Source organism: Photinus pyralis, unplaced genomic scaffold (genome assembly GCF_008802855.1).
Source record: "Photinus pyralis isolate 1611_PpyrPB1 unplaced genomic scaffold, Ppyr1.3 Ppyr1.4_LG9, whole genome shotgun sequence".
Taxonomy (NCBI): Eukaryota; Metazoa; Arthropoda; class Insecta; order Coleoptera; family Lampyridae; genus Photinus; species Photinus pyralis.
This window is the reverse complement of record NW_022170878.1, coordinates 13045049-13072937: the sequence shown is the minus strand read 5'-3', so window position 1 is coordinate 13072937 and position 27889 is coordinate 13045049. Positions and strand designations below refer to the sequence as shown.

At 36.0% G+C, this 27889-nt stretch overlaps 1 protein-coding gene across 1 annotated transcript; it reads right to left on the bottom strand.

Annotated features, from left to right (window-relative positions):
- Positions 1 to 6116: 6116 nt before the first annotated feature.
- On the bottom strand, positions 6117 to 14201 carry LOC116179990 (inactive rhomboid protein 1-like). The gene is made up of 7 exons (XM_031499812.1): positions 14142 to 14201; positions 13647 to 14083; positions 13351 to 13593; positions 12955 to 13132; positions 6905 to 7252; positions 6600 to 6854; positions 6117 to 6551 (listed from the first exon to the last, which is right to left on the bottom strand). The coding sequence occupies exons 1-7, from the start codon at positions 14199 to 14201 to the stop codon at positions 6117 to 6119; spliced, it is 1956 nt and encodes a 651-aa protein (XP_031355672.1).
- Between the last annotated feature and the right edge of the window lie 13688 nt (positions 14202 to 27889).

The following is a 27889-nucleotide window of genomic DNA, read 5'->3' as shown; positions in this document are numbered from 1 at the left end:
CTACTGTCTTCTTACGTTGATTGACATGAGATTAAAAAGTACGAACAAATACTGCTAACATTATTTTATTTATTTTTAACGAATAAATTATGTATTTACAATTCTTTTTTGTTTTATTATAGACTTTGCCAGTGTATTTGACAAATGAAAATTGGAAACGAAGGTTTTCAGTAGCTCATTTTCCTTGTAATCACCGAAGGCCTTAGAGCTACTCACGTGATTATCAGAGGGCAACTCTAGTTTTGTTTCGGATTTGAATGTGTAATGATCCTAGGGGGTCCCCCAAGCTAGCCTACAGTGTTTTATATGCAAACCGAAGAAGAGAAAAAGTGAAAACAAACATTTGCAACTTGCCTTGAACCGTTCACGCATTTAACTAAAGGGAAAGACCCCAAGCTATGTCACTGGATATGTTTTGGCGCGAATCTAACAATTCTAAATTGCACAAGGAAGAGGGCGCACTATGTTTTTTCTTCGAGTGAGAAAGAGAAGCTGGAATGGAACTTACCACATGTATTTTATATTTTAACAACCCGCAGGGAGGTGACCTCAAGATTCAGTTGTGATTTTTGTTATCGTCTTGTGCGATGCGGTGAGATTTATTTACATAAGTGCCGAATGTGATTAATTTCATGACTCCTGAATATTATTGTTATTTGCATAATGTGTCGAAGCCCTAAACGAACAATAAGTATCCCCAAACATACCACCGTTGACTATATCATTATCCTGGTCAAAATAGGTGCCAGAACCCAAACCGCAAACTACATTATGTATATCATTCCAGTGGCGTACGTAGAAATTTATTCTGGGGGGGGGATTAAACAAGTTCGTGGCACATACAGTCACCCAGTGCGTACTAGAAGGGGGGGGGGGGATTAGATTAGAACGGTATTTTCTTACTGCTGACAGGCCCCTTTATTGCTTTTGCTTTAATTACTCAACGAAAACTTTGAATAATAGGTATATTTATGGGCAAAAAACCAATTTCGACAAAAAATTCAACGGGCTCTAACTTTTGATCTAGTAGTCCGATCTTGGAACTGTTTGGAATTATGGATTCTACAGGCCACATTCAATAAGAAAATATTTTTTTGGATTCTACAGGCCACATTCTATAAGAAAATTTTTTTCCGGGCCGATCTGAGACAATTTTTTTTTCGGGGCAAAAAAAAGGCTTCCTTTTTTTCCAAAAATCGACTGCACCAAAATTTCTCGGGAAAAAACTTTTTCTGATTAATTTGGGTGCGTAGAATCCAAAACAATTCGTACTTTTTCGATTAGACTTCTCAATCAAAAGTTATAGACTAGAAACCAATTTCCGAAAAAAAATTCAAAGGGCTGTAACTTTTGAACTAGTAGCCCAATCTTGGAACTGTTTGAAATTATGGATTCTACAGGCCACATTCTATAAGAATTTTTTTTTTCCGGATCGATCTGAGACAATTTTTTTTTCGGGGCTCAAAAAAGGCAGTTATTACCTTCCTTTTTTACCAAAAATCGACTGCACCAAAATTTCTCGGGAAAACACTTTTCTTATTAATTTTGGTGCGTAGAATCCAAAACAATTCGTACTTTTTCGATCAGACTTCTCAATCAAAAGTTATAGACTAGAAACCAATTTCGGAAAAAAATTCAAAGGGCTGTAACTTTTGAACTAGTAGCCCAATCTTGGAACTGTTTGAAATTATGGATTCTACAGGCCACATTCTATAAGAAAATTTTTTTCCGGTCGATCTGAGGCAATTTTTTTTCGGGCCCCAAAAGAAGGCAGTGTATTACCTTCCTTTTTTCCAAAAATCGACTGCACCAAAATTTCTCGGGAAAACACTTTTTCTTATTATTTTGGGACGTAGAATCCAAAACAATTCGTACTTTTTCGATTAGACTTCTCAATCAAAAGTTATAGACTAGAAACCAATTTCGAAAAAAAATTCAAAGGGCTGTAACTTTTGAACTAGTAGCCCAATCTTGGAACTGTTTGAAATTATGGATTCTACAGGCCACATTCTATAAGAAAATATTTTTTCCCGGTCGATCTGAGACAATTTTTTTTGGGGCTCAAAAAAAGGCACCTTCCTTTTTTACCAAATATCGACTACACCAAAATTTCTCGGGAAAACACTTTTTCTTATTAATTTTGGTGCGTAGAATCCAAAACAATTCGTACTTTTTCGATCAGACTTCTCAATCAAAGTTATAGACTAGAAACCAATTTCGAAAGAAAATTCAAAGGGCTGTAACTTTTGAACTAGTAGCCCAATCTTGGAACTGTTTGAAATTATGGATTCTACAGGCCACATTCTATGAGAAAATTTTTTTCCGGGTCGATCTGAGACAATTTTTTTTTCGGGGCTCAAAAAAAGGCAGTGTATAACCTTCTTTTTTTACCAAAAATCGACTGCACCAAAATTTCTCGGGAAAACACTTTTTCTTATTAATTTTGGTGCGTAGAATCCAAAACAATTCGTACTTTTTCGATCAGACTTCTCAATCAAAAGTTATACTACTAGAAACCAATTTAGCCCAATCTTGGAACTGAATTATGGATTCTACAGGCAGCTAGGGCCGCCGATAAGAGGGAGAAGCCGGGGCATTTGCCCCGGGGCCCGGTTATACTCTGGGGGGAGATATGGGTGACAAGAGACAACAAAAATTTCAATTATAGGGGCCCGATCAAAAAATATTCCCGGGGGCCGTCGAGGCTAACGGCGGCCCTGGCCCTTACGTACGGCATTTAATTGTATTTACAATTATGTAAATAAGTAAATAGGGAGTTTTCATGATTGTATTCATTCTTTCCGCGGGTAAACAAATGAATTATTGGGAACATGAAACCATTGTAATGAATAATCCATGCGAAGTACATAACAACCAATTATATGGTTCTATTTTCAAAAAATGCCTCAATTCTCATTTGAGCCTAACCATCCAGGCAGCACTTAGGCACACCAAATGCTCATTGTGCCTACCCTCTTTCTTTGGGAACTAAGTTCAGAGCAGGTTCCTCTCAATAAAGGTATAGGACCCTATTTAGCTGTTGCTTCATCCTCCCCGGTTCCAAGTAACTGTCGCCAAGGAGCTGATCTCTGATCAAAGCGTCACCATGACAGAACACATGCTTGGCAGTTTCATCTGACTCACCACAGAACCTGCACGTGCATAGTTGACAATCTAGTAAAGGCACTGGTGATCTTCCTAATCATGGCTCCTAGTGAGTTTTAGAAGCTAGAAGACCCAGATTTGCCAAGGGGCCTTGTCACTTCTTGCAAGGAGAGGATTGGATATGAGGGTTTCCTTCCAGATCCGGCCGTGCCCAAGACTACCTCGATCTTCCACTCGTCCCAATGGTTTAGCATCAGTATGGAAGCCGTCCGAGTATCAGGCATGAGAAGTAACATAACAGGGACCACTATGCCCACCAGAACGTCGGTGACAACGGTCTAATGGGCATAGTCTCATATTTTTCAATACAAACAATATATTATTGTATATCTATTTTTTTGATATAATTAAATTTCAAGTATTTCACGAATTATTTTTGTGGGAATATCAAAAAAGTAGAAATAATAAAAGTTATGTATAATTGATCCCTTAGTAAGGGGATATTTTTGTATTTTCCATAGGCTTACTTAGTTTTTAAAATACAGTACCAAAGATTGTTTTTTCAAATGGAATATATAATATGTTTTTGCACCAATAAATTCCTTCTTTCTGTCTAATTAGAAAAATACAAAGTTATCAGTATGTGCTGATAAAAAATTTGAGATAAATATGGAAAAACGTTAGTCAGTCTTGAAAACTAAGCCGTTTTACCGAGATCCCCATAGTGAAAATGAAAAAAAAAACTCACCCTGTATAATATTGGTTATTTTTCTGTAAGACAAACATTTTTGGGCCAAATTTTCCGCCCTCTAAAATCAGGCTCCAGCCTACTCCGCCTGCTGGTAAATCCGCCACTGATCAGTGGGCTCCCTCAACCAAGTACTGTACTCGGAATGATTGCGTCACATATTCGCCTTCGTTCTTAATCGTCGATGACTAATCTTTCATGGCGCCTCCATGTCTATCGAGATTTCTGGAATATTTGCTACAATACTTTAGTGGTTTAGGTTGTCACTCCAGTGGAATGGCCACGAAAAATATTTTGGAAGCCACAGCCTTAAATCGAGACAACTTTTGGACTAATATGCATAATTACTTATTGAGCCATCATACGCTGTCAGGGTACCATTTATGTGCGCCTTTGGCGATGAAATACAGATAATCAACTTAAAAACCTGTCCAAGGATGCTTCACTCGCCCAACTGAAATGTCTGATTTGGACAAGTGACCTAAGGCATGGCCATTTTCCAACCGTATAATCCACTAGAAAAGAAGGTAATTAAAAATGTGATTCTTTTATTTATGTGCAGAAGTAATTTATTATATCAGTATAATGTTAAGGCTTGGTCTTAAGTATAACACCTGATGTGGTATTACAATGTAACTGTACAATTGTTGAAGTGGTGTAGATTAGAACAAAAACTTTTGAGTTGTATCAATCCAACATTTCAAAATTCGCGCCCAGAAAATATACATATTGGGTAATACAAATATAAACCGTTCCACTAATGCTCTTACACTTACAAAAGAAAACATTGCATTAATACAACATACCAATGGCACAATACAAGTATATCAAAATGAACGAACAAGTAGGTACATACAACGAAGCTGTACCATATTATAATAGGTTTAGCAACTTTTGTACAATTGCAGTGTACCTGATATTTAACATTACTCCTATCAGTCCAAAAATTTAAAAATAAATTCTACACATTTACAAAAGAAAGTCGGCTAACATTATACAAAATTGATTTTATATTTTACACATTTGGGCTTTTGTTTAATAAACAAATATAATCGCTCATCCACTGAATTGAACGTTTCGCGGCTGTAGAGTGCCGCAAAAATATTTACAAATTGGCCCAACCGAAAACAAAAAATAAAATTTGATGGTTCTTTTGTAGCCGCCCGCACGAATCTTACAATGGAAGCTATTTTTGCGTGTTTCGTTCACAACGGCAAACGAGACATGCCAAAAAATTGCAAAATATAATCGCGAAAGTAATCCTATAGGTAGGTAGTCTTTTTAAATTTGAATAATTTGGGTTCAACAACGTCACGTCAAAGTAAACATGGTCAGTTCGTACGCGATATTTTTTATATATACAATCATGAATTATTCGTACACAATATGTTTATACAGACCTACAATATATCTATAGTGATGAAAATATTTATTTACGTTAATGATAAATGTATCAATAAACACATACAAATAAGTTTTTTATTGTAGATAATATTAGCTTTAATACATATCTGGAACGCTCGGCGGTCACGCTTAAAAATTCAACATCTACATCCCGGTCCTCGCAATTTTTACGCTCCCTGTTTATAAAAACTAGCAAGTGTTAAAGGATCACACCTTACACTGATTTCGGTCAGACGAACCGACTTGTACGTTTCAAAAACTCAATTATCGGTCTTGGCACTACTTAAAATCTGAGCTGTTCGTACACATAGCACTGTCGAAATCAGACTAAAGTGTATTGTAACGGAGTACCATCAAGAATTAAAAAAATTATTGTTCGTAATGGGATTGGGCGTTTCAAGCATAGCAGCAAATCAGTTTGCATTTTACAGCTGAAATTTCGTTGCCAACCAAAGAAATTCATTGCACATATTTTTACAATAATATATAAATAAAATGTCTTAAGTACAGATATCGTCTTTATCACATGGGTTTTTATCAGTTCTCACACTACGTTTTTTCATATTTTTAAATTCAAGAGAGTCTTTTGGAAAATTATCACAAACAAGAGTTTTTAGGCGTTTTTTTTTCACTTGTAACATTCATCCATAAATATATTTGAATTTCACATAGATACTGAGTTTATTTGTTACTTTTTTTCTGTTAACGTCTTCACTGACAATTAGGTAAGTACTAAGGAGAAAGGTAGGGGGGCAATCCGAGTGGTAAGAAAGGATTTTGCACGGTCGATAATAAATACAGAAAAAATAAGTACGAAAATGGGTATAAACAGTACGGTTAATAACCGTAAAAATATTTGTCATACTATGTACTCTTCCCTCTTAAAGTTAATATTTTGTGAAGCACAAAAATCGCGAGTAATCGGTAAGCAGTTGAAATATGAACACACTTCACAGTCATAAACTGGTATAATGTAAAAGAGGAGAACTAAGCAGATAAAAAGAAACGCAGCCGATAATAAACAAACCCAAATTAAAACAATTTTCTTTTGCCTATCGTATGGTCCGAAAGTGATGAATGGTAAGAGGGCGTACGAAAGCAAAAAACCGAAAACGAACCCGAACAAGTGAGCGTAATTATCGACCCAAGGCATTAGCCCAATCACGAAGAGGAACAAGGTGATCGAAAGGAGTTTGCATAAGGCTTGATTAGGATGCTTTAGCATTGGCCACGCGTTTAAGACTTCTACAATGTGGCAGGCCAACAGTCCAAAGTGAGATCCCGATGGTCCCACCTGAAAAGTACATTACCGGTGATAAAATACGCCAGCGTTTCAACTTACATCGGCCCGGTAAGGTACGAAGATGGCGCTCGCCAGATTCCCGGCGATTCCCGACCCTAAATAAATGATGGCGATCCGCAAACTTCCCGTAAGCTTCTCCAAGTCCCGCATCATCAGACACTGGAGCACCGCGGTGATTAGCATCTGTAGAATACCGGCATGCAGGAAGAGCGACGTCCACAATCGATAGAACTGATCGGGAACTTCGGGAAAGTAAAACGGCACCATTCCACACACGTCGTCCAAGCACGAAACCTGAAAACCGAATTACGCACACGTCGCCTGTGCGGTCACCGTGGACTTACCTGCGAGCAAAGCGACGCCTCCTCGTGAAACGTCCCGCTCACGAAATCGCAGTACTCCTTCGTCGTGATCTTGCACATGCCGTGAATGCCGATGCAGCACGGATGACCGATCACCTCGCAGATCATGTGCTCGGCCGATTTGTCCTTCGGGACGTGCTTCTGGATTGAAAACTGCGTGTTCGTTTTGCGACAGATCGGCCACTTCGTAATGTCATCGGGCCACTCGTAGGGATGCACGCTTGCGGGCGCGTCGCAGTACTTCGGATCAAGACCGCAGACCGAACCGGAAATGCGTCCGCCGGGTCCCGCGTCTCTTGGCGTCCATTTCTTCCAAGTTGATATGGTATTCTACGACATCATTAATACAATAAGTTTTGGGAGGGCTACTTTTCAAAGCCATGCAGCTCAACAGATACAGTAGATCGTCAAAGACCCCTAGACGTGTTCTTCAGATAATTGATATATGGATAACTTACAAACATGGCCTAGTATAGCACCATTGAGAGGACCATTATCTGATACAAGTGATACTGGAAGTCCGAAAACACTGTAATACTTATTTTAACTTTAATATGGTTTATTTAGCTGAAGTACCTTCGTCCATCAGCTTTACTTGAAGCTTTAGATTTTTAATCTACCAAAATTAGAAAAGTATAACGAAATTTATAAAACAGATCTGGACTCTTTGAAATTATTAATCTATGGAGACCAGGAAACCAATGATGATTTGCTGCACTTCTGATTAAGCTGACAAATCTCACATTTACTAATAAATTGTTCCAAACCCTCATTAATGCATGGCCACAAACAATATGATCTCAATAGCAATTTAGACCTAACCACTCCAACATGTTCGTACAACTTTATTTCCCAATAAAAGACAATTTTGATCAACAGATAAATCATGTCTGACTTTAAACAATGTATTTAATTCAATGGAACTCAAAGAATTTGGCCAATCTAAAAGAGTATACTGTACAACCTTACTTAACACCTTATCTATTAATGTATGATGTGCTAGAACGCCAGCGTGCAGTGGGATTTCATCCACGGTATTAAATGAAAGTAACTGTGGGCTCATCTGGTTAACGTGATAATGCATCTGCATGTGCTATCGATGACCTTTTTTGGATTCAATATCATAATAATCAGACAATGTAACTGTCCAACATAGGTACCTACTATTCGTGGTGCAGTCTTCTATTTTTATTAAATATGTAAACTTTAATGGTTGATGATCACTCACTAACGTAAATTTACGCCCATACAAAAATGTATGAAATTTTTTTTAACCAAAAATCAAAGCCAAAGCCTCTCTTAACTCTGATAACGTACCGGAAATAAATATTATCGGTCTCTCTAACCCATTAATTTTATGACTGAGGATTACCCCATAGGCACTAGCGTCACAAGTTAACAATATAAAGGGTATGCATCGCAGTTTTTATCCCACCTTTTTTACGTAAATCGTAAAGACGTTGTAACACTGTGGACAGCATAGGGCAAAATTTACCATAATAATTGAGCAAACCTAAATAAAAATATGGCTTAAGTTGTGTAACATTTTGAGGTCTTCTTTATACATTGTATTCGGTAAAGTAGGTGTAGGTATTCCAACCTCATCAATGCGATGATCTAAAAAGTCTACTTGGTTTTTAAAAACTAGCAATATTTAGCGCATTTTTTAAGAATTTAAAAAAATGTGCTATTGTTTTTATTTGCATTTACATTCTATTCTTGTAAACAACTTTAAGCTTTTATAAGGTTTTTATAACAAGATTGTAAAGAATCACAAAACACAAGAATATAATCATCTAGGTGTTGACAAAATAGTAGACATGGCAGTAGAAAATATAGCCGGGGAGAACTACTACCATGAGTTAGTCTTTTGATTTTTAAACTCAAAGAGCCCTTTATGCGGATTAATGGTAACTAACGGACTCGATTGTGGATCTACTTCTAACTGTTGATAAGCTCCCTTTTAGATCAATGATACTAAAACGGCTAGGTACCCCCTAACGAGGCAAAAATATCTTCAAGGGTTGGTTACGTACAACCACCACAAATTATTACACTATTTACAGTTTAAAGTCCACGAAAATTCGTATTTCCCCTGCGGGTCCGCCCATTTCGCCGTGGCCAGTCCGCCGTGGCCAGTTCGCCGTCGCCAGTTCACCGTCGCCAGTCCGCCGTCGCCAGTCGGTCGGCGGGCCACTTCGCCGTAGGCCCGGTTCGCCGGCGCCAGTCCGCCGGGGGGCCACTTTGCCGTCGGTCTATAAATGCCAGAGGGATTGATCTGAAGCGAATGTTTCGTAGAGTTATCCAACCAACATGATTATTAAAGTTGTCAGTATTTATGCAATTTACCTGTTCGCCCTTCCCAGGTAATTGTCCTCAAACCAATCCAGGGGATGCAATTGGTTGGGAAGGTAATTACTGAGCTGATTGACTGCATCCTGCACTCGTTCCACGGGAACAAACGCATAAGTAATATAAGAATAAGTAATAAATAATAAGTAATATTAATAAAAGATAAAAGTAGAGGTTTGGGTAGGTTTGTTTATAGTCACAATTAATAATAAGTAATAACAATAAGAATCAGGAAATTTTAATTTAAGAGTCTTATTATTTATAATTGCGAAATGGACATGATTTTTTTAGATATTATTATGAAAGAAAAATTGTAAATAAAAAACTCTAGTTTACTGGATGTATATCTAGCGAGAAATTACAACACTTTAATGTGATTAAGTAGCATACTGGTCTTTCGGCGGCGACGAAGCGAAGCGACGGCGAAGTGGCGAGGGTCAACTGGCTCGCCGGCGGAGTGGCGACGGCGGACCGGGTCGACGGCAAAATGGCCCGACGGTAGACTGGCGATGGCAGACTGGCGACGGCGGACTGGCGACGGCAGAATGGCGACGGCGAAATGGGCTAGACTGTTCCCCTGTTTTCTTTTTAGGGACAATAACAATATGGGACTAGCCCACTGACTGTATTTGACTTTTTCAAGTACTCCTGATTGAACCATTTTTGATAACTCTTTTTCAACTTTTTTCTCTAACAAAATTGGTACCTACATCGTACGCACGATGAAAAACTGCGCTACTTCCTTCTTTAAGTTGAAAACTTGCATAAAAACCTTTTATAAGTTGATCCCGAAGAATCACTAGAAACCTTTAACCGCAACTATACACCGATTAAAATCAACGGACTCTGACTTTTCATTACTGTTCAGACAAAATAAAGCAATAATTTTTGAGTTAACACCCAAAAAAATTATTTTTCCAATCATTGGTCCATCCAGAGCTGTGCAGAATACTTTCAAAAGTATTTTAATACTATCAAAGGTATTCAAATACTATAAAAAGTATTCGAATACTTTGAAAAGTATTTCATTACATTACTTTGAAAAGTATTCAAATACTTGTCACCCAAATACATTAAAAATTTAAAATAGTATACTAGATTAATACTTAATACTACTTAAAAAATCAAGTTATACTTTGTATGGGATTATCTTCTTTTATATTTCTATTGTAATATACAAATTTAAGGGGAGTAAAAGCGTATTATTATTATTATATTATTATACAGGAGGTACCGCACAGGACCTTTCTTGAATACGTGTACCAGTTTTTAAAGCGATCGTATGTCGTGCACATGATACGTACGCCTTTCTGAAATTAATCCTAGCGATTTTGGAACAGATCCATTTTTGACCATCCGTTTGTCCGTGTGCATGATAACTTGTTTAGAAACGTGCGATCGCTTTGAAAATTGGTACACATGGTCTTAAGGACATAAGAAAGGTCCCTATTGTTTTTAAGTTACGTAGACTATCGAGTCAAAAAGTTTCACTCCAGGATCGTTCGGTATTCAGTTGTATCGGATTTTTATATTTGATTTTGTGACAATGGAAACTTTCTCTAAACATTTCTAAATTGTTCTCAAATTTTTGAATAACTTATAAGTACAGCCTTTTTTTGAGACCGGAAAAAAATTGTCTGAGATCGACCGGGAAAAAACATTTTCTTGTAGAATTTGGCCCGTAGAATCCATAATTTCAAACAGTTTGAAGATTGAGCTACTAGATCAAAAGTTACAGCTCTTTGAATTTTTTTTCGAAATTTGTTTTTTGTCCATAACTTTTTATTGAGAGGTCTAATCGAAAAAGTACGAATTGTTTTGGATTCTACGCACCAAAATTAATAAGGAAAAGTGTTTTCCCGAGAAATTTTAGTGTAGTCGATTTTTTGTAAAAAAGGAAGGTTGTACACTGCCTTTTTTTTGGCTCGAACAAAAAATTGTCTCAGATCGATCCGGAAAAAAAATTTTCTTATAAAATGTGGCATGTAGAATCCATAATTTCAAACAGTTCCAAGATTGGGCTACTAGTTCAAAAATTACAGCCCTTTGAATTTTCTTTCGAAATTGGTTTCTAATCTATAACTTTGGATTGAGAGGTCTGATCGAAAAAGTACGAATTGTTTTGGATTCTACGCACCGAAATTAATAAGAAAAAGTGTTGTCCCGAGAAATTTTGGTGTAGTCGATTTTTGGTAAAAAAAAAGGCCTTCCTGTTTAAGTATTCAAATACTATGCGAAGTATTTGAGTTACAAATACAAATACTGCTTCCATAAAAGTATTATTTGAATACTTTAAAGGATTTGAATACTAAAAAGTATTTACAGCATCGAATACTGCACAGCTCTGGGTACATCCAACCAATTTCTGCCTAATAAACGAGTAAAATAAGATTCTAATAAACCTTGATCACAACCATTTCACCTGCCATATTAACTTTTTGACTCGTAACTACTTTCAATCTAAAATTAACACTAAATAACTTTTTATGTGGCATGTAGTGTTTAAAAGAGGATATGTGCTACTGACTAGACACTCCAGTGCTCGTCAAATAGTTGAGGGTTGTATGCTGTGCTTGACCAGAACTGTAACACTATTGACTGTTTGACTGTTACATTTGGCCGTGAAGAGTTGCAAATCGAGGTTTTTTCGCGAGTTGTTAAAGTTATTGGAACCTGTCTAAACTGTATGGTATGATTGAGTAGTTAACACAGATAACAGATACAAAGTTCAACTACCCTGGTTAGAAGGACACCCAATAAAATTGCTAAGGTACAAAAATTAGAAAAGCAGAATTTAAAAGCTCGAGGCATTCAAGGAATGGGAATCAGTGAAAATCGTTTCAAAAATTGAACGGTGTTCGAACAAAGAGCATTTTTTTTCCTTTTGATAAAGGGAGATTCAACGACCGCCATTGGACCAGTTTCTGCCGCATCCTGCAGGGAAAAAGGTCAACCTTTCTTGAACATGTGTTTAGAGAAGGGTTTGAATTTAAGTGAAATTATTCCTGCGTTGTTTATTAAATTTAGGGCAAATAAGATAGGAGTGGTTCCGACATAAAGAAAGCATTTCTACAGATCTGCTTAAATGAAAAGGACACTGAATTTTTGAAATTCTATAGGGATTGATGAAAATGACCAAGGGGTAGTTTACAAAACATGATTAAATGTATAGAATACTATCTAGAAATAGTTTTTTATTATTCTGTTCCAGATGATTCGAGATATACTTAGCCCCTAGATGAGGAAAGATCACGATATAGGTGGGAGTGCGCCCCAGCTGGCCCCCCTTCTGGGTAATTGTCTCTAGATGTTCATAATAGACTTAAAGGGTATTCTAAATTTTAGAATTCAATTTATCTTACAAATAGTAGGCACAGAAAACTGTTAATTTTAGAATCTACCCATGGTATCATAATCTAAGCTCTAAATTTAATAATTTCAATTAGTTATTTAGTTATTTAAGTTTAAATCTTGAGGTCTTTAATGATCATGTGTATACCTAAAGTGCAAGCCACATTAAAACACACACACTATACAAAATCGTGCATTTAAGATGTGGAACATACCGATGGCATTAATCCTCGGATCAGTTGGGTTGAAAAAAAAAGGAATAAAATTACATATATGTCTACCATAATAATGTTAATTTTATTAAAACAACAAAAGCAATAGGTACTCACTGAACAATCCGCTCGTGATGATTGCACACAGCCGGAGTGGTCATTCCTTATGCAGCACGCCGTTTCGCGTTCCTTTGTCCTCGTTTTCTCAATTTGCTGTTGTATTTTATCGTCGATTCGCATGCACGGCGCAAATTTTGCTCCTAGATGTATTAAATCTGCCGCCTTTGGACCGTACCTACAGAAAAAAAATGACTATAGCGTCCTAAATTATAAGAGGATTTCTTAATGGGGGCCCACTGCGATTACAAAAATTTGGAAAATCATTAGAAAAGTGTGGCGATCACTATTATTAGGAAAATTGTTGGGAGAACAGCAAAGTAAAAATATCACCAAGAGAGAGATCTAACAGATAAAATAGGAGGTGTGTACAATGAACCATTATTGATCACTAACCAAAAATTTGCAGGTTCTAAATAATCGACCTGTTGTAATGACAAACTCGGTACGAGCACGTGGGCGGATCTGGTCCTCATTTCAATACCAAATGGGCCGAATCCGTAACAGACCAGAGAAATGGCGAGCACCAGTATTTGCACAGTCGTAACCCAGTAGGTGAACATCGGCCGATGATCTTCTAAATCGTCAAGCTGCTGTTGTATATCTTCGTCTTGTTGTACTGACCGCCTCATTGACCGCCTGTTTAGGAAAAAGACATAGAAATTGAGAGGGGAAACATGGGTAATGATTACCCAAACATGCGGCCGACCCATCCCATTCCATACTGTCTCCGATCAGAATTGTCTAAGACGCTATCTAGAAGAGATGAAAATATTCTACTCCCGCCCACGTCCTTTCGATGTTCTCCTCTGGTCCTTACGACGTGTTGAGGATTGCGCTTCCATCCGGTTGTCGCGGTGTAGCGTATCGGCGCCTCCAACGTCTTTCGATGTTCTACGGGAGGGTTCGCGTCGAGCTCATCACTTGAGGTATTGTCGAATGGCGGACTTGCCGGAGGCGCCTGTTGCTCGAAGAACACGTCGTCTTCGAGGGCGGATTCGTGCGAACTTGTACCCGGTGCGAAACTTCGAGATCTTTCGTTAATCTGGGATCTTGGTCGCGGTCTATGTCTTGTTAATGTCTGCAAATGAAAAGAAATATTAGGTGCACCAATAATATTATCAAAAAGCTTTTACGTTGACAATTGTGTCACGAGTATCAATTGAAGAATGTTCTGAATTCATTACGCAGTCAGAAGCTGTCATGGATAGAGGAAAGTTTGACCTACGAGGCTGGGAGACTATCATTCTCGATAAAGAAGACCCATCGAATACAGTGTTCTTATCCCATGCGTTAGAGTTAAAATGGGACCGTTATCAAGATACCCTAGAACTTATATCTGACCGGTTTAAAAAATTAAATTTGAAAAAAGTAACTAAAAGAACGATTCTGTCGCTTTTCAATAAAATTTTTAACTCGATTAGATTTTCTGCTCCAACTTCTATTTATTACTGCAAAAAACATGGTCTATTAACTTATTGTGGGATGTGGAAATAGATATAAAAATGGAGTTTTTAAACTGGGCCAAAGATTTAAACCTGTTGATTAACCTTAAAATTCCGAGGTTGCTACTCAATTTTACTATGATGCTCTTTACAATACTCGGAGCATTCACTTATTCTGCGATGCAAGTGCTTACGCCTATTCTGCTGGGATATTTTTGAGATCTGATGCCCTTTCCGAAGTCAAAATTCAATTGATCCAAGCAAAAACCTGATTTGCACCCCTAAAGTAAATGAGCATTCCAAGATTAGAGGTGTTTTAGAAAACTTGGAATTCCGTAATGTTCCTGTATTCTGCTGGTGAGATTCCAGTGCTGCGTGCGTTCTCTTGGATACGAAACCAATGGAAAACTTTCGTCTGGAACCGAGTCCAAGAAATTAGAACTTTACCAAAAATTGGCAAATAGAATTTTATCCCCGGAGAGTGCAATCCTGCAGTATTACCTACTCTCCAAAGAAATTGTTGGAGTTAAAATGGTGGGAGGGTCCTTTTTAGCTGTATAGAGATCCATTGGAATTGCCTAAGCAAAATTATGAAGACGGTATAATTTGGGGATACCAATTTTCCTTTTTGATTATACAGGTTTATTAGGATGCCAAAGAACCATGATTGCCATCTCAAAGGCTGTAGAATCCATAATTTCAAGCAGTTCCAAGATTGGGCCACTAGTTCAAAAGTTACAGCCCTTTGAATTTTATTTCGAAATTGGTTTCTTTTGATTGAGAAAAAAATTAATAAGAAAAAGTGTTCTCCCGAGAAATTTTGGTGCAGTCGATTTTTGGTAAAAAAGGAAGGTTATACACTGCCTTTTTTTGAGGCTCGCAAAAAAAATTGTCTCAGTTCGACCCGGAAAAAAAATTTCTTATAGAATGTGGCCTGTAGAATCCATAATTTCAAACAGTTCCAAGATTGGGCTGCTATTTCAAAAGTTACAGCCCTTTGAATTTTCTTTCGAAATTGGTTTCTAGTCTATAACTTTTGATTGAGAAGTCTGATCGAAAAAGTACGAATTGTTTTGGATTCTACGCACCAAAATTAATAAGAAAAAGTGTTTTCCCGAGAAATTTTGGTGTAGTCGATTTTTGGTAAAAAAGGAAGGTTATACACTGCCTTTTTTTGAGCCCCGAAAAAAAAATTTTCTCAGATCGACCCGGAAAAAAATTTTCTTATAGAATGTGGCCTGTAGAATCCATAATTTCAAACAGTTCCAAGATTGGGCTACTAGTTCAAAAGTTACCGCCCTTTGAATTTTATTTCGAAATTGGTTTCTAGTCTATAGGTAACTTTTGATTGAGAAGTCTGATCGAAAAAGTCCGAATTGTTTTGGATTCTACGTACAAACATTAATAAGAAAAAGTGTTTTCCCGAGAAATTTTGGTGTAGTCGATTTTTGGTAAAAAAGGAAGGTAATACACTGCCTTTTTTTGAGGCCCGAAAAAAAAATTGTCAGATCGATTCGGAAAAAAATTTTTTCTTATAGAATGTGGCCTGTAGAATCCATAATTTCAAACTGTTCCAAGATTGGGCTACTAGTTCAATAGTTACAGCCCTTTGAATTTTATTTCGAAATTGGTTTCTAGTCTATAACCTTTGATTGAGAAGTCTGATCGAAAAAGTACGAATTGTTTTGGATTCTACGCACCAAAATTAATAAGAAAAAGTGTTTTCCCGAGAAATTTTGGTACAGTCGATTTTTGGTAAAAAAGGAAGACTGCCTTTTTTTGAGGCCCGAAAAAAAAATTGTCCCAGATCGACCCGGAAAAAAATTTTCTTATAGAATGTGGCCTGTAGAATTCATAATTTCAAACAGATCCAAGATTGGGCTACTAGTTCAAAAGTTACAGCCCTTTCAATTTTATTTCGAAATTGGTTTCTAGTCTATAACTTTTGATTGAGAAGTCTGGTCGAAAAAATACGAATTGTTTTGGATTCTACGCACCAAAATTAATAAGAAAAAGTGTTTTCCCGAGAAATTTTGGTGCAGTCGATTTTTGGCAAAAAGGAAGGTAATACACTACCTTTTTTTGAGGCGCGAAAAAAAAATGTTCTCAGATCGACCCGGAAAAAAATTTTCTTATAGAATGTGGCCTGTAGAATCCATAATTTCAAACTGTTCCAAGATTGGGCTACTAGTTCAAAAGTTACAGCCCTTTGAATTTTATTTCGAAATTGGTTTTTAGTCTATAATTTTTGATTGAGAAGTCTGATCGAAAAACTACGAATTGTTTTGGATTCTACGCACCAAAATTAATAAGAAAAATTATTTTCCCGGGAAATTTTGGTGCAGTCGATTTTTGGCAAAAAAGGAAGGTAATACACTGCCTTTTTTTGAGGCAAGAAAAAAAATTGTCCCAGATCGACCCGGAAAAAAAATTTGCTTATAGAATGTGGCCTGTAAAATCCATAATTTCAAACAGTTCCAAGATTGGGCTATTAGTTCAAAAGTTACAGCCCTTTGAATTTTATTTCGAAATTGGTTTCTAGTCTATAACTTTTGATTGAGTAGGCTGAGCGAAAAAGTACGAATTGTTTTGGATTCTACGGACCAAAATTAATAAGAAAAAGTGTTTTCCTGAGAAATTTTGGTGTAGTCGATTTTTGGTAAAAAAATTTTTTGAGGCCCGCAAAAAAAATTGTCTCAGATCGACTCGGGAAAAAAATTTTCTTATAGAATGTGGCCTGTAGAATCCATAATTTCAAACTGTTCCAAGATTGGGCTACTAGTTCAAAAGTTACAGCCATTTCAATTTTATCTCCCAATTGGTTTTTAGTCTATAACTTTTGATTGAAAAGTCTGATCGAAAAAGTACGAATTGTTTTGGATTCTACGCACCAAAATTAATAAGAAAAAGTGTTTTCCCGAGAAATTTTGGTGCAGTCGATTTTTGGTAAAACTGCCTTTTCTTGAGGCTCGAAAAAAAAATTGTCTCAGATCGAGCCGGGAAAAAAATTTCTTATAGAATGTGGCCTGTAGTCTCAAAGTGGTAGCTAATAGAAATGGCGGCGAATCAAAGATTGCGGATACTGAGTTTTATAAAATCAACTATATCTCTGGAATTATTGATCCAATTTCATTATTCTTTTTTTGTAATGAAAGCTCTTTATATGTGCTATAAATATACATAAGTACTGTTTCGATAAAATCAACTGTTAATAAGTAATTTAAAAAAATGTTTTTTTAAAAGTTTTTGCGAATTTTCTTGACTACCTGTATTAATACACAATAAATGGTAAAATATGTGCAGATATATGCAGAATATTAATGAAAAATACGCAAACAGTTTTGATGTATATGCATACATGTGCCAAATTATATATGTTGCATAATTTCTAATAAAAAAGGAATTACGATAAACACTAGCAATAACATGTTTTTTTAAGTTTTCTGCACGAAGTCGCTAAGAATTAATTTATAAGCACTAAGCAGAGAAACGTCTCTCTACATCAACAAAAGTAATAGGTGCATTAGAAAACTACAAACTATGGGAACAACCTTCTTCTATAATCTCTTAAAACAAAAATCTATTAAAAATTGACATATTGGTACTTAAGGTTTACTTGCACTTTTTAGAGAAAACTTTTGGATATCAGAAAACAACAAAAAATGCCATTTCTAAATGTACTCTGTGCAGAAGGTACGAATTTCGAAACACCCGCATTACCATTACCAGAGAATAGAGTAGCGGATCCAGCAATTTTTGAATTTATTGGAGTGGATCTTGCTGGTCCCCTTTCTTTATATTATTAAAAAATTTAATACCACAATTAAAACTGATCTAAAGAACGGATTTAGATCTGCATATCTTGGTCAACTAAATTTAAAGCGAAAATTAAAAGAAAAACGCCCTATTAAAAAAGGGGATGTAGATGTAGGTATACTGATTGGATCTAACACGAAAAAATGGATTGACCATTAGGTCTAGGTGTTAGAACTCTATTCTAGAAAGGATAACCATATTCGAGTGGTGAAATAGAAAACAATCCAATGGCACTATCGTCAGACCTATACAAAAATTATCTTCTCTAGAAATAAATTTTATTGAAGAAATAAGTGAAACTTTTCAAAATGATGATACTAATGAACCTAAGAAAAAATGAAAGAACTTCAACACAATTTATTACCAAGTTTATAGAAGACGATTTCTACAAAAAATGAGTTCAATTTGATTAGTAATCGTTTAATAAATCATGACCAATTAGGCAACCCATTTGTTCCATAACATTGTAAATTATGCTGTTTGGTTACCTTAACGAACTCGATCAAACTGTCGGTTGTAATTTCGATTTTGATAAGCGAAAATCTGTGGTAAAGTTGCAAAGCGCTTTTCGCAATAATAAACTGCACTAAAAAATATTACTTCACGTAAAACTGGAGTTATAAAACTAAAAAAGTTCGGTCTCTAAAAGCAAAAATCCACATAACAGCCATTGTTAAGTATGTAATAAATTTGTGCGGTAGTGCTTCCACTAACTCTTTACCCTTTAAAAATTATTACGTTTCGAGCGAAGTTGATTTCCTTTGTAATTTTCTCTGTTTTACGTCAATAGGCCAAGAAGTTTTCCGCGGAAATGATTTGGAAACAGTCGTAGCGCAATTTTCATAAATAATAAAACGCAACGTCATACAATTCCGGAATAAGTGGGGCCATAATAAACCGTTTTTTTTCCTTTTACCGACCATCTAGACTGTGATAATACACTTAAAACGTAGCATAAATTGCAAACTCTCTCTTTGGCCAAGAAAGCAAATAATATGATGAAGCCGAACTAAAGCGAATTTACAGGTCCCTGTAGCCTTTTAAGTCTCCTACTGCGGTTTTTCGGCTCTAAGCACATACGCGAAATAAAATTAACTTTCCCCAAATAGGAAAAGTTGAAAATTGCGTTCGGAGGGCAGATTTATGAACATCCGTCTACCTCTACGCTGTACTTATGCACGCGTAACCATGCAACAGAGCGGGAGGTTTTCAAAGGAATTCATTAAACGTGAAATTTTCCGAGGCTTTTTATCTTGTACGGACGTTCATTACACAAAACCCTCACATGGATACAGATAATTAAATTAAATTTAACTAAAAGGCTGTTCTTCGGGAGCAAAAGGAGATTATCTGCACTTTCGCCTTAGCACAGAGAAGGTGAAGTTCCTCCTACTTCATTAATGGTAGGTACCTACATAGAATTTGGTTTTATCTTCTAACTCTGAATAAGGAAAGATGGCTAAAAATGTCAGCCATCTTCTGTTTGCTTTTATTAAACTAAGTGAATATGGAAAACGCTTGACGTTAACTTCTCAAACTTCCCGACGACGTCAACGACGATATGCAATTCACTTTGAGAAGTTTCCCCAACCGAACTTCAGTCGACACACAAAGTTAATGAGTATAACGACGACCTCGTACTAATTTTTTACATATCTTTCGGTTTATAAAAATAATTGGGAAACTTGCTTATACCCTACTGCCTTTATTGCGATAACAATGGAGAAGCCTCGCGCAAATACTGAATCCTGTCCATTGTAATTCTTAAGCATCAAAAGAAACTTCGAAAGTTCTATTCGAAAAGGGAACTAGCCTGATGGATTCAGTTCTTTTGTTTCGGGATTTTTGTATTAAAAAATACTGCGTTTTCCACCATCTCAAATAAATAAATGAGAACGTTTCCACTTCAAACGTCCTTCACTATAATACACAATAAGGCGAATTCAAGAAATATTTAAAATTAAGCTCTTAAATCACAGCTTTTTTTAGTACATTTTACTTTCGGACGATATCCTCAGATCTGTATCATAGTAAATGGCACAGAAAGCTCACCTACCCCAAAATTATAAAATCCCAATTTTTGATTTTCCAGATTTTCCGTTGCAATGCCCGGAGATTGTTCGAATTCGACTACCAAATATGAAATAATCGAGCATTGTATTCATAATAGGTTTCGGATGTTTGGAGATGAGAGGTCACAGGGGCGTATAAAACAATTTAGTAAGTAACTGTGGGGCATATGCACATGAGCCTTTTTAATAAATGACGTATGCGTATGCGTGACTATGACTTGATGCCCACGAGCCTTATCTACTCCAAACCACCGGATAAGCATGAGGTTATTTCAGTATCGTGGAAATTGCAACGTGGTACACGTTGGTCATACGTGAGATGAATTTGACTCTTGGAGACCAACAATGATCAACGATTAGAGATGGCCGATTTTGTTAATAAGAAGCCATTTTGCAAGCGTTCATTAACCAGTAAGGGGTGGGAAGGGGAGGTCATTCGGTGAGATTCATTGCATTCATTCGGTGCTGGTTATGAACATGTTTTAGTTAAAGAACAATTAATTAGCTTCGGTTGAAAAATGAACCCAGTGCGTATTTCGTGTACAAATTACGTTGCCAGACTTCAGGCTGCCAGCTTAATTAAAAAAAAACAATAATAATCGCGGATGGACGTTTGTTCATTAATGAAAGATAAATTCGCGCAGTAATCTATGAAAAAACTAAACCTTTCCCTTTGACCATTATTGGTTTGGATTATTGCACAAAAGCATTAAAGAGAGTTTTCATTAGTAAACAAGGTGGCAATATTTTCCTGGCTATATAGTAAACAATAAAAAACCACCAGCGATTCAGTATCCGATAAAAATTCAATTGCGTTTTACATCTTCGCGCCAATTCCGAGACATCCAACGGCTATCCAAATTCGTTTGAAATAGAGTATTCGAAAATGCACCCCTTTCACACAGGAAACCACAGACTTCCGTTCAATTTTAAATTTCTTGTTGTACAAATTAAATTTCTGATTTGGAATCGTTTAATAATAATCTAAACAATAGGAGAAATAATTTCATTGGTGTAAAATGGTAATTAGAATTTTGTGTGATTATTACACAACAGAAGGCTTATGAAAACCTTCATGTGCAATGTATTTATTTACCAACCCAGGTAATTTCCATCGAAATCAACTTCTTTTATTCAGTAAAATTGTCCCTGTAAATGGGTCCGAATTTATTAATTTAAAATGAGTTTCTAATAGGTAAATTTAACGGTATTTTTGATTTAGTCATTCTTATAAAAAATTAGGAGTAGATAAGAAAAAGTTTGACAAAAAGTTAGGGCTACAAAGTTATTCCAGATAGGATTGAGATTTGGTTTAGAATACCATGTGCGAGATAAGCAACGCATGTGTTTATCAATACGGGCGACGAAGCGGTGTTTCGAGAATCGCCGGGAAACCACGATATGGAACTTGTGAATGGAGGTAGTTTCTCCTTTAAAAAGGAAAACGAACAAATAAACGTGGCTGTGTCAATTAAATCATATGCTTCATTTTGGTCCAATACCTTTCGCCATCTTTCAGACAGTAGATTCCAAGAGCTATCAATGATTTCCACAGCCTTCTAGGGTCAGTTTCTAAATCATTTTAAGGATCTCTAAGAGTCAGCAAAAGTCTTCTGAAGGATTTTAGAAGCTTCAAATTCAAATGCTAACAAAATAGAAACAGAAATCAAGAGACCTAAAAAATGACACCGTCCACGTTAACGCAGAAGCTTGTACATGGCTTTAATTCGAGGAACAACCTACACAGATTTATAACAATAGGAATTAATGATAACATTAGATATAAAATAATGATGCATATAAGAGAAGGAGAGATCAGAAAAAAAATTCAACAGAAAATGTAAAGAAAAAAATCAGAGAAATAAAAACAGTGTAGGACTTTTGGAACATGATCATAATCATGAGAAAGAGGAAAACCATAAAAAGTTGGAGAGAAATACAAATATAGCAAGGGAAACAGTACTTTATTGAGGTAGTACAAGGAAAGCAGGAGAAAGATCCTCTATCAACTCATATTTCTCCTGCTTTGCTTTTCGTACCTCAATAAAATGCCGTTTCCAGCCCTCTATTGGTACTTCTCTCCCACTTGACTGAGGAGGTGGAAGAAGGCAAGGTTTCACGAGAAGAGATTGGGCACCAATTATCTGAAGACAGTAAGAGTGACAGGAAGGGATGAATTTCTAGCAGGAGAAGCCAAGAAAACTAATAAATAAGGCATGGAAAGAACTACCGAAAGAATGGCAAGAAAGGGTAATAGTGCTAATCCATAAAAGAGGCGACAAAAGCTGTTGGAAAATTATAAGGGAACGCCGGCGCGGCGTACAGAATATAATATGCGATGGCATTAAATAAAAGCTTAGAAAGAGAAATAGAAGTGAAACAAGAATTGGAAAAAAAAGCTAATGATATAGCGTTTTTCATGGATTTAAAGAGAGCGTGTGAGATAGTGGAAAGGGAAAATGATGGAAGTTGGGAAAATAGGCAATAGGAAAAAGGACAGAATCAAGGAAAAAAAGGAAAAATGAAAAGAGTCTGCACGTGTAAAGGATTGAGACAGGAATGCTCAACATAAGAGATATGGAGAAAATATTAAGACAGGGTCAAAGTGGAGGAATCATAGTAAGAAGAACGAAAATATGGTCTCTGGCATACGTTGATAACAGTATGCGAATGACAAAGAGGGAAAACAGATGAGGGAAATGATGGGAAAAATGGAGAATATCTGGGAAAGAATGAAATGTCGAAAAATCATAGATGATGAACTTTGGGAAGGGACGAGGAAAGAAAAGGACGATAGAATGGAAGTTAAGCGAGAAAAGGTAGAGGAAGTAAGAGAATTTAAATATTTAGAGGTTTAGCATCAAATAATAGGGCAAATGCGCAAAGAAACGAACTAAAAAAAGAGAGAGAAGTGGCGAGATTAGAATATAAAACCCTTTTTGATGGAATGGTGAAAGGGGCGTTGCAACGGAGATATGGTGGTGGAAGGAATGAGATGAACTAGAAAGAATACAAAGAAGGTGCTGTGGGTACCGAGTATTGTGTCTAAACGGAATTAAGTACTATTATAGGAGGACATCGAGAAGATATAGAACAGCGTCGGTACGCAGGAAAGTAACATTCGTGGAAAGGAGTGAAAGAGAAAGTGATTTAGTGAGAGAATGTTTGTGAACAAGGATAAACACCAAAGGAAATTAGGGGAAACAAAGAAAAAATATGAAAGAAATAGATACACGGACGAGTTGAGGTCAAAAGGAGGAGAGAAATATGCGAAAGGGTGGAAGATAAACTTACAAATAAGAACAAGTACAGCAACAGACGTCGAAAATCGAGAGCTAACGAGGAAACAGGAGGTACAAGGAGCTGATAAGGGAGTGGTTGCCTAAAATATCAAGATAATAGCGAGGTTTAGACGCGGAAACAAAAAAAGAAGGAAGTAAAAGTGGAGAAAAGAAGAAAAGAAATGCAGAATTTGTGGAGAGTAACGAGGCAGATATAGAGCGCATGCTATGGGAATGCAGACGTGCTGAAAGAGGAGGAATCGATGAAGATGATTTAAAAAAGAGAAAGAACACATAAATTTTAGTTTTATTTAGTATTTCATAAATAAAACTTATTGATACCTGATACCGCTCACACAAAAAGTAAAGAGTACAATTGAATCTCTGTACCCCTCAAAATCCAAACTTTTTAAGAGTCTCCATGTTCATGGGTCTTTTCAAGATTCTCAGAAATACTCCAATTATCCTGTAAATTTAATGCTTGCAAGCGTATTTGGGAGGTTTTAAGGGAGTTGTCTTGAAGAGCCAAGTTTTACGGGTTTCTAAAACTAAAAGCTTTGATTTCTAGCGTCGTGTTTCAGCCTCCGATAGAGAAATCCAGATGCTGCAACTAATTTGCCGTTTCTAACGGTTCCGGTGGGGATATTTAATTATCTTTGCAGCATCCGAAAGTCCCCTTTGATTGAAAGAGGGGAAAATTAATACTGCTGGGTTAATTAATTATTAACCGATTTTAGTTTTCCAATGTTAAGAGAAAACAAGCATTAAAACTGCAAGGCCGTGCAGTTGCTTTCATTATCACAAACATTTTGGGATTGACCCGAAATTCCATGGAACTATAGGTGTTAATTAGATTATCGAAATTAGAAATTTCAACTCTGTCAATTAAGTCAGTATAATTAACGGTAGTTAATTAAATTCGTTTGATGTGGGTTTGGTGTCACATGAATCGCGCTTAATTAAAATGAGTTAAGACTAGTCTTAGATTTTTGTGATAACCGGAAGCCGAGAAATTAATTAAAGAAGTTTTATTAGCTTTATTTAGGAACCTTATGAGTTTTAAAAACCTTGAAAGCTTAAAAGTCGTTAAGCGTGTTTAAAATACATGAGAATTTTACCTAATAGCCCTTCTGTTTTGTTGAGTTTTGGAAGCCTTTATTAGTCTTTAAGAGCCCACAAATCTTTAAAGGCTTCTAATAATCGCCTTTAACTGTCTTTGACGAGAGTTTTTCTTGTGTCTTAAAAGTTTCAGCAAGTATGATAAGTTCTCTGATTACTATCCGACACTTTGAACAATTTGAGTTATACTCTTGGTACTTTTGTTTTTAAAGACACGCTCATAGTTTCAATAATGAATGAAAGACAAACAAAACGTAAAGTTATACACTCGAATATGTTGAAAGTATAACATCCGCGTATATTTGCCGAAGTAAATTCGCGCAGAATTTCGCAAAATTCTAATATATCGACTTCCCAAGGAGCTACCAAAGTCCGTATATCAACCGAATAAATCCGGCCAAAGAATTTCCTATCGACCAACGACGACAAAAACGTTCGCGCAACATTAATCTCCGAAAGTCTGTATTAGATATATAAATTATTATTTGGCCAACGGAATCCTAAACAAGAGGAATCCTTTGGAGAGGGATTTATTAAATAAAAAAAAAGTCCGACGAAACGAGGCCCAATTGTAATCACCGGCGAAGAACGAAAATAATGAGAAAATCCCTTACTAATCAACTAATCTAATTCAATCCGATTAAAATTACTCCGAAGCGAAGAAATATAGACGAATAAAATTGTTGGATAAGTACGTTTCGAGACTCGTAAATATACACCAGCCTGCAGTAAAATGTGAATTATTCGGCGGGTAGTTTTTAATATATTAGACGAGATATCTGGAACACTATCGTAAATGCCATTTTCTGTAATGTAAGCCCCTAGAAATATGTTCACTTTTAAGGCGAAATGTAAATCTACCCCTATTATATCGTTTTATATTTCCTTAACGTTAATTTAGTGAATGTGTTACGAAGAGCAATTTTGTCAAAGTTTCGAAATGGAACAATTGCATTTTTTCAAGTTGCGACCATTAATCTGGACATTAAATTTTGAGCGAGCAAAGAAAGTTTGAGAGAGTGCAAAAATATTCGTATAATCACACGAAAGGTGTGAATAATGTAGAAGGGAGGTTGTAGGGGTAGCAAATACCTCCCAAGGCGAGGGTGACCCGAGAAATATTTTAAAAATTTAATGCAAAATTTCAGGACGTTACATTTACCAAATTATATGTCAACGATATCGAAAGTGCGTTTTTTAAGAAGAAAAGGATATTTTGTTAGTAGTAAAAGAAAACATGTCCTTATTTCCATCTCTACTAATTCTTTCAATTTAATTCATTGGGAACACCTCCAACTCTGCCTTCGAAGCTTGAGGAGCGATCCCCTGATACGACAGGTGTGAGGAGTGTTCTCCAAAAGACTGCCGCTGATTGAGGAAGGAATCAATCCCTCGAAGTACTCCTTTGAATTGGAAAATCTAGTGAAGTCGTGAAAACTTCCAGAATGTTTTTAGGGCAGATTGGTCAACTCGAAAAGAATCTAGAAGTAGAAAGAGATCTACGAGAAGTATTTTAAAACTCAAGAGAAGTAGCAAACATAGATCTAGGGCCGAACAGTATCGATAGGATCAATCACGTGAGGTCCCATAAACTGGCAAAGTTGCGTATTTTTGTGCTTAACGTAGTGCCGTTTTGAAACTGAAAAAATTCCGACTACTTTCGGAGATACCTATCCTGAAAAAAAAACGGAATTTTGCAAAATCGTTTTTATATTTTACTGAAGGTATTTAAAAAGTTATCTCGAAATAAATGACACATTATTTTGTCCACTTTTTTCCCTCTATAAGATGCTATTTTTAAATTTTAAGTTTGACGTTTCGTCTCCAATCAACCATCATCAAACTTTACTTTTCCTTATGGAAGTAATTTTTACTTTTTGAGTCATTTGATAAACATTTTTTTCTGATTTCAAAAATGTAAGATCCCTTTGAAAAACCCGGGACAACAAGTGGGGACACTGCTGCGGCTCTTTTATATATAAAGTTGCGACTATCCGCATTTATCTAAAAAAAAACTAGTTCATCTTTTTCGAAATTCATCTTTTTAATTAATTTGTGACTTGTTTACTTTCTGATATTCTTTTGTTTTTCATTGTCACAGACTACTTCGGTGTATAAACATGTAATTAATTAATACGTAGGTACTTTTGTGAAAAATATTGAATTACCTAAAAACTACCGAATTTAACCTTATAAAAATTGAAGAGAACACAAACGACAATCGAATAGCGAAATAAAATAGTAAGAGTTCCATTTGAAAAAGAACAGTTATTGCATTGAAATTTGGAAATTTTACCATGTAAACACCCTGTATCACTAAATCCGACTTTCTCATTATCAAAGTGTTGTCCTTTACTCTGATTAACATTTATTATTGATCAAGTGTATTTCTTAACTTCTAAATCAAGGTGGCTATAATTGATCAAAATGGGGCTTGCTTATTATTCTGAAAAAAATTAACAAGATGGCAACGTTGACAAAAAACCAAAAAGTGAATAGGTTTCCTTCCATCTAGAGGTTAACAAATGACATTGAAGCAAGTAAAAATAAACAGGGTGTTTCATTTTCAAAAAATCAATTATTTATTGACACCGTAAAAATGGAACACTGTGCATTCAGAAGTAATGTCTGTAGATGTGCAACTATCTATACTTGTCATCTGAACAAAAGCTTCTTAAAATATTTTTTACCAAGTGTGAGTTGGGAAAGACCCACGCACTGTTACAGGACCCTGTATGTAACCAAATACTATATACAATGCTATTCATTAAGAAGTAGACATAGGGATTTACGGGTATTGTTTTTTCTTATGTCTACTTTTGAAGGGCGCATAATTTTATGCAACGAAAATCTCTTAAAATCTTTTAAAATTCCATGGCATCGCAGATTATTGAAAAAGATGCGGGTTTTATTTTTCCAATTTTCCCTCTTTATTATGCAAAAAATTGAAAACTAATACGGTTGATTGACGTAAAAAAATTTTTACTACAAAAGATTTTTGCTCTAAAATAATTTGGGGAGCCAATAATCGCATGTTATGAATTTTACATTGAAATCCCTATGATGCGTTACGCAAGTCACCACCCTGTATATGATTTTTAAGTTATTTTGACTTTAAGAAAAAAATGGCGGATGCAGACGTTACCTTGATCATTGATTACTTGAAAACGGTTGTAGTTATAGTAACTCATTTTTTACAGTT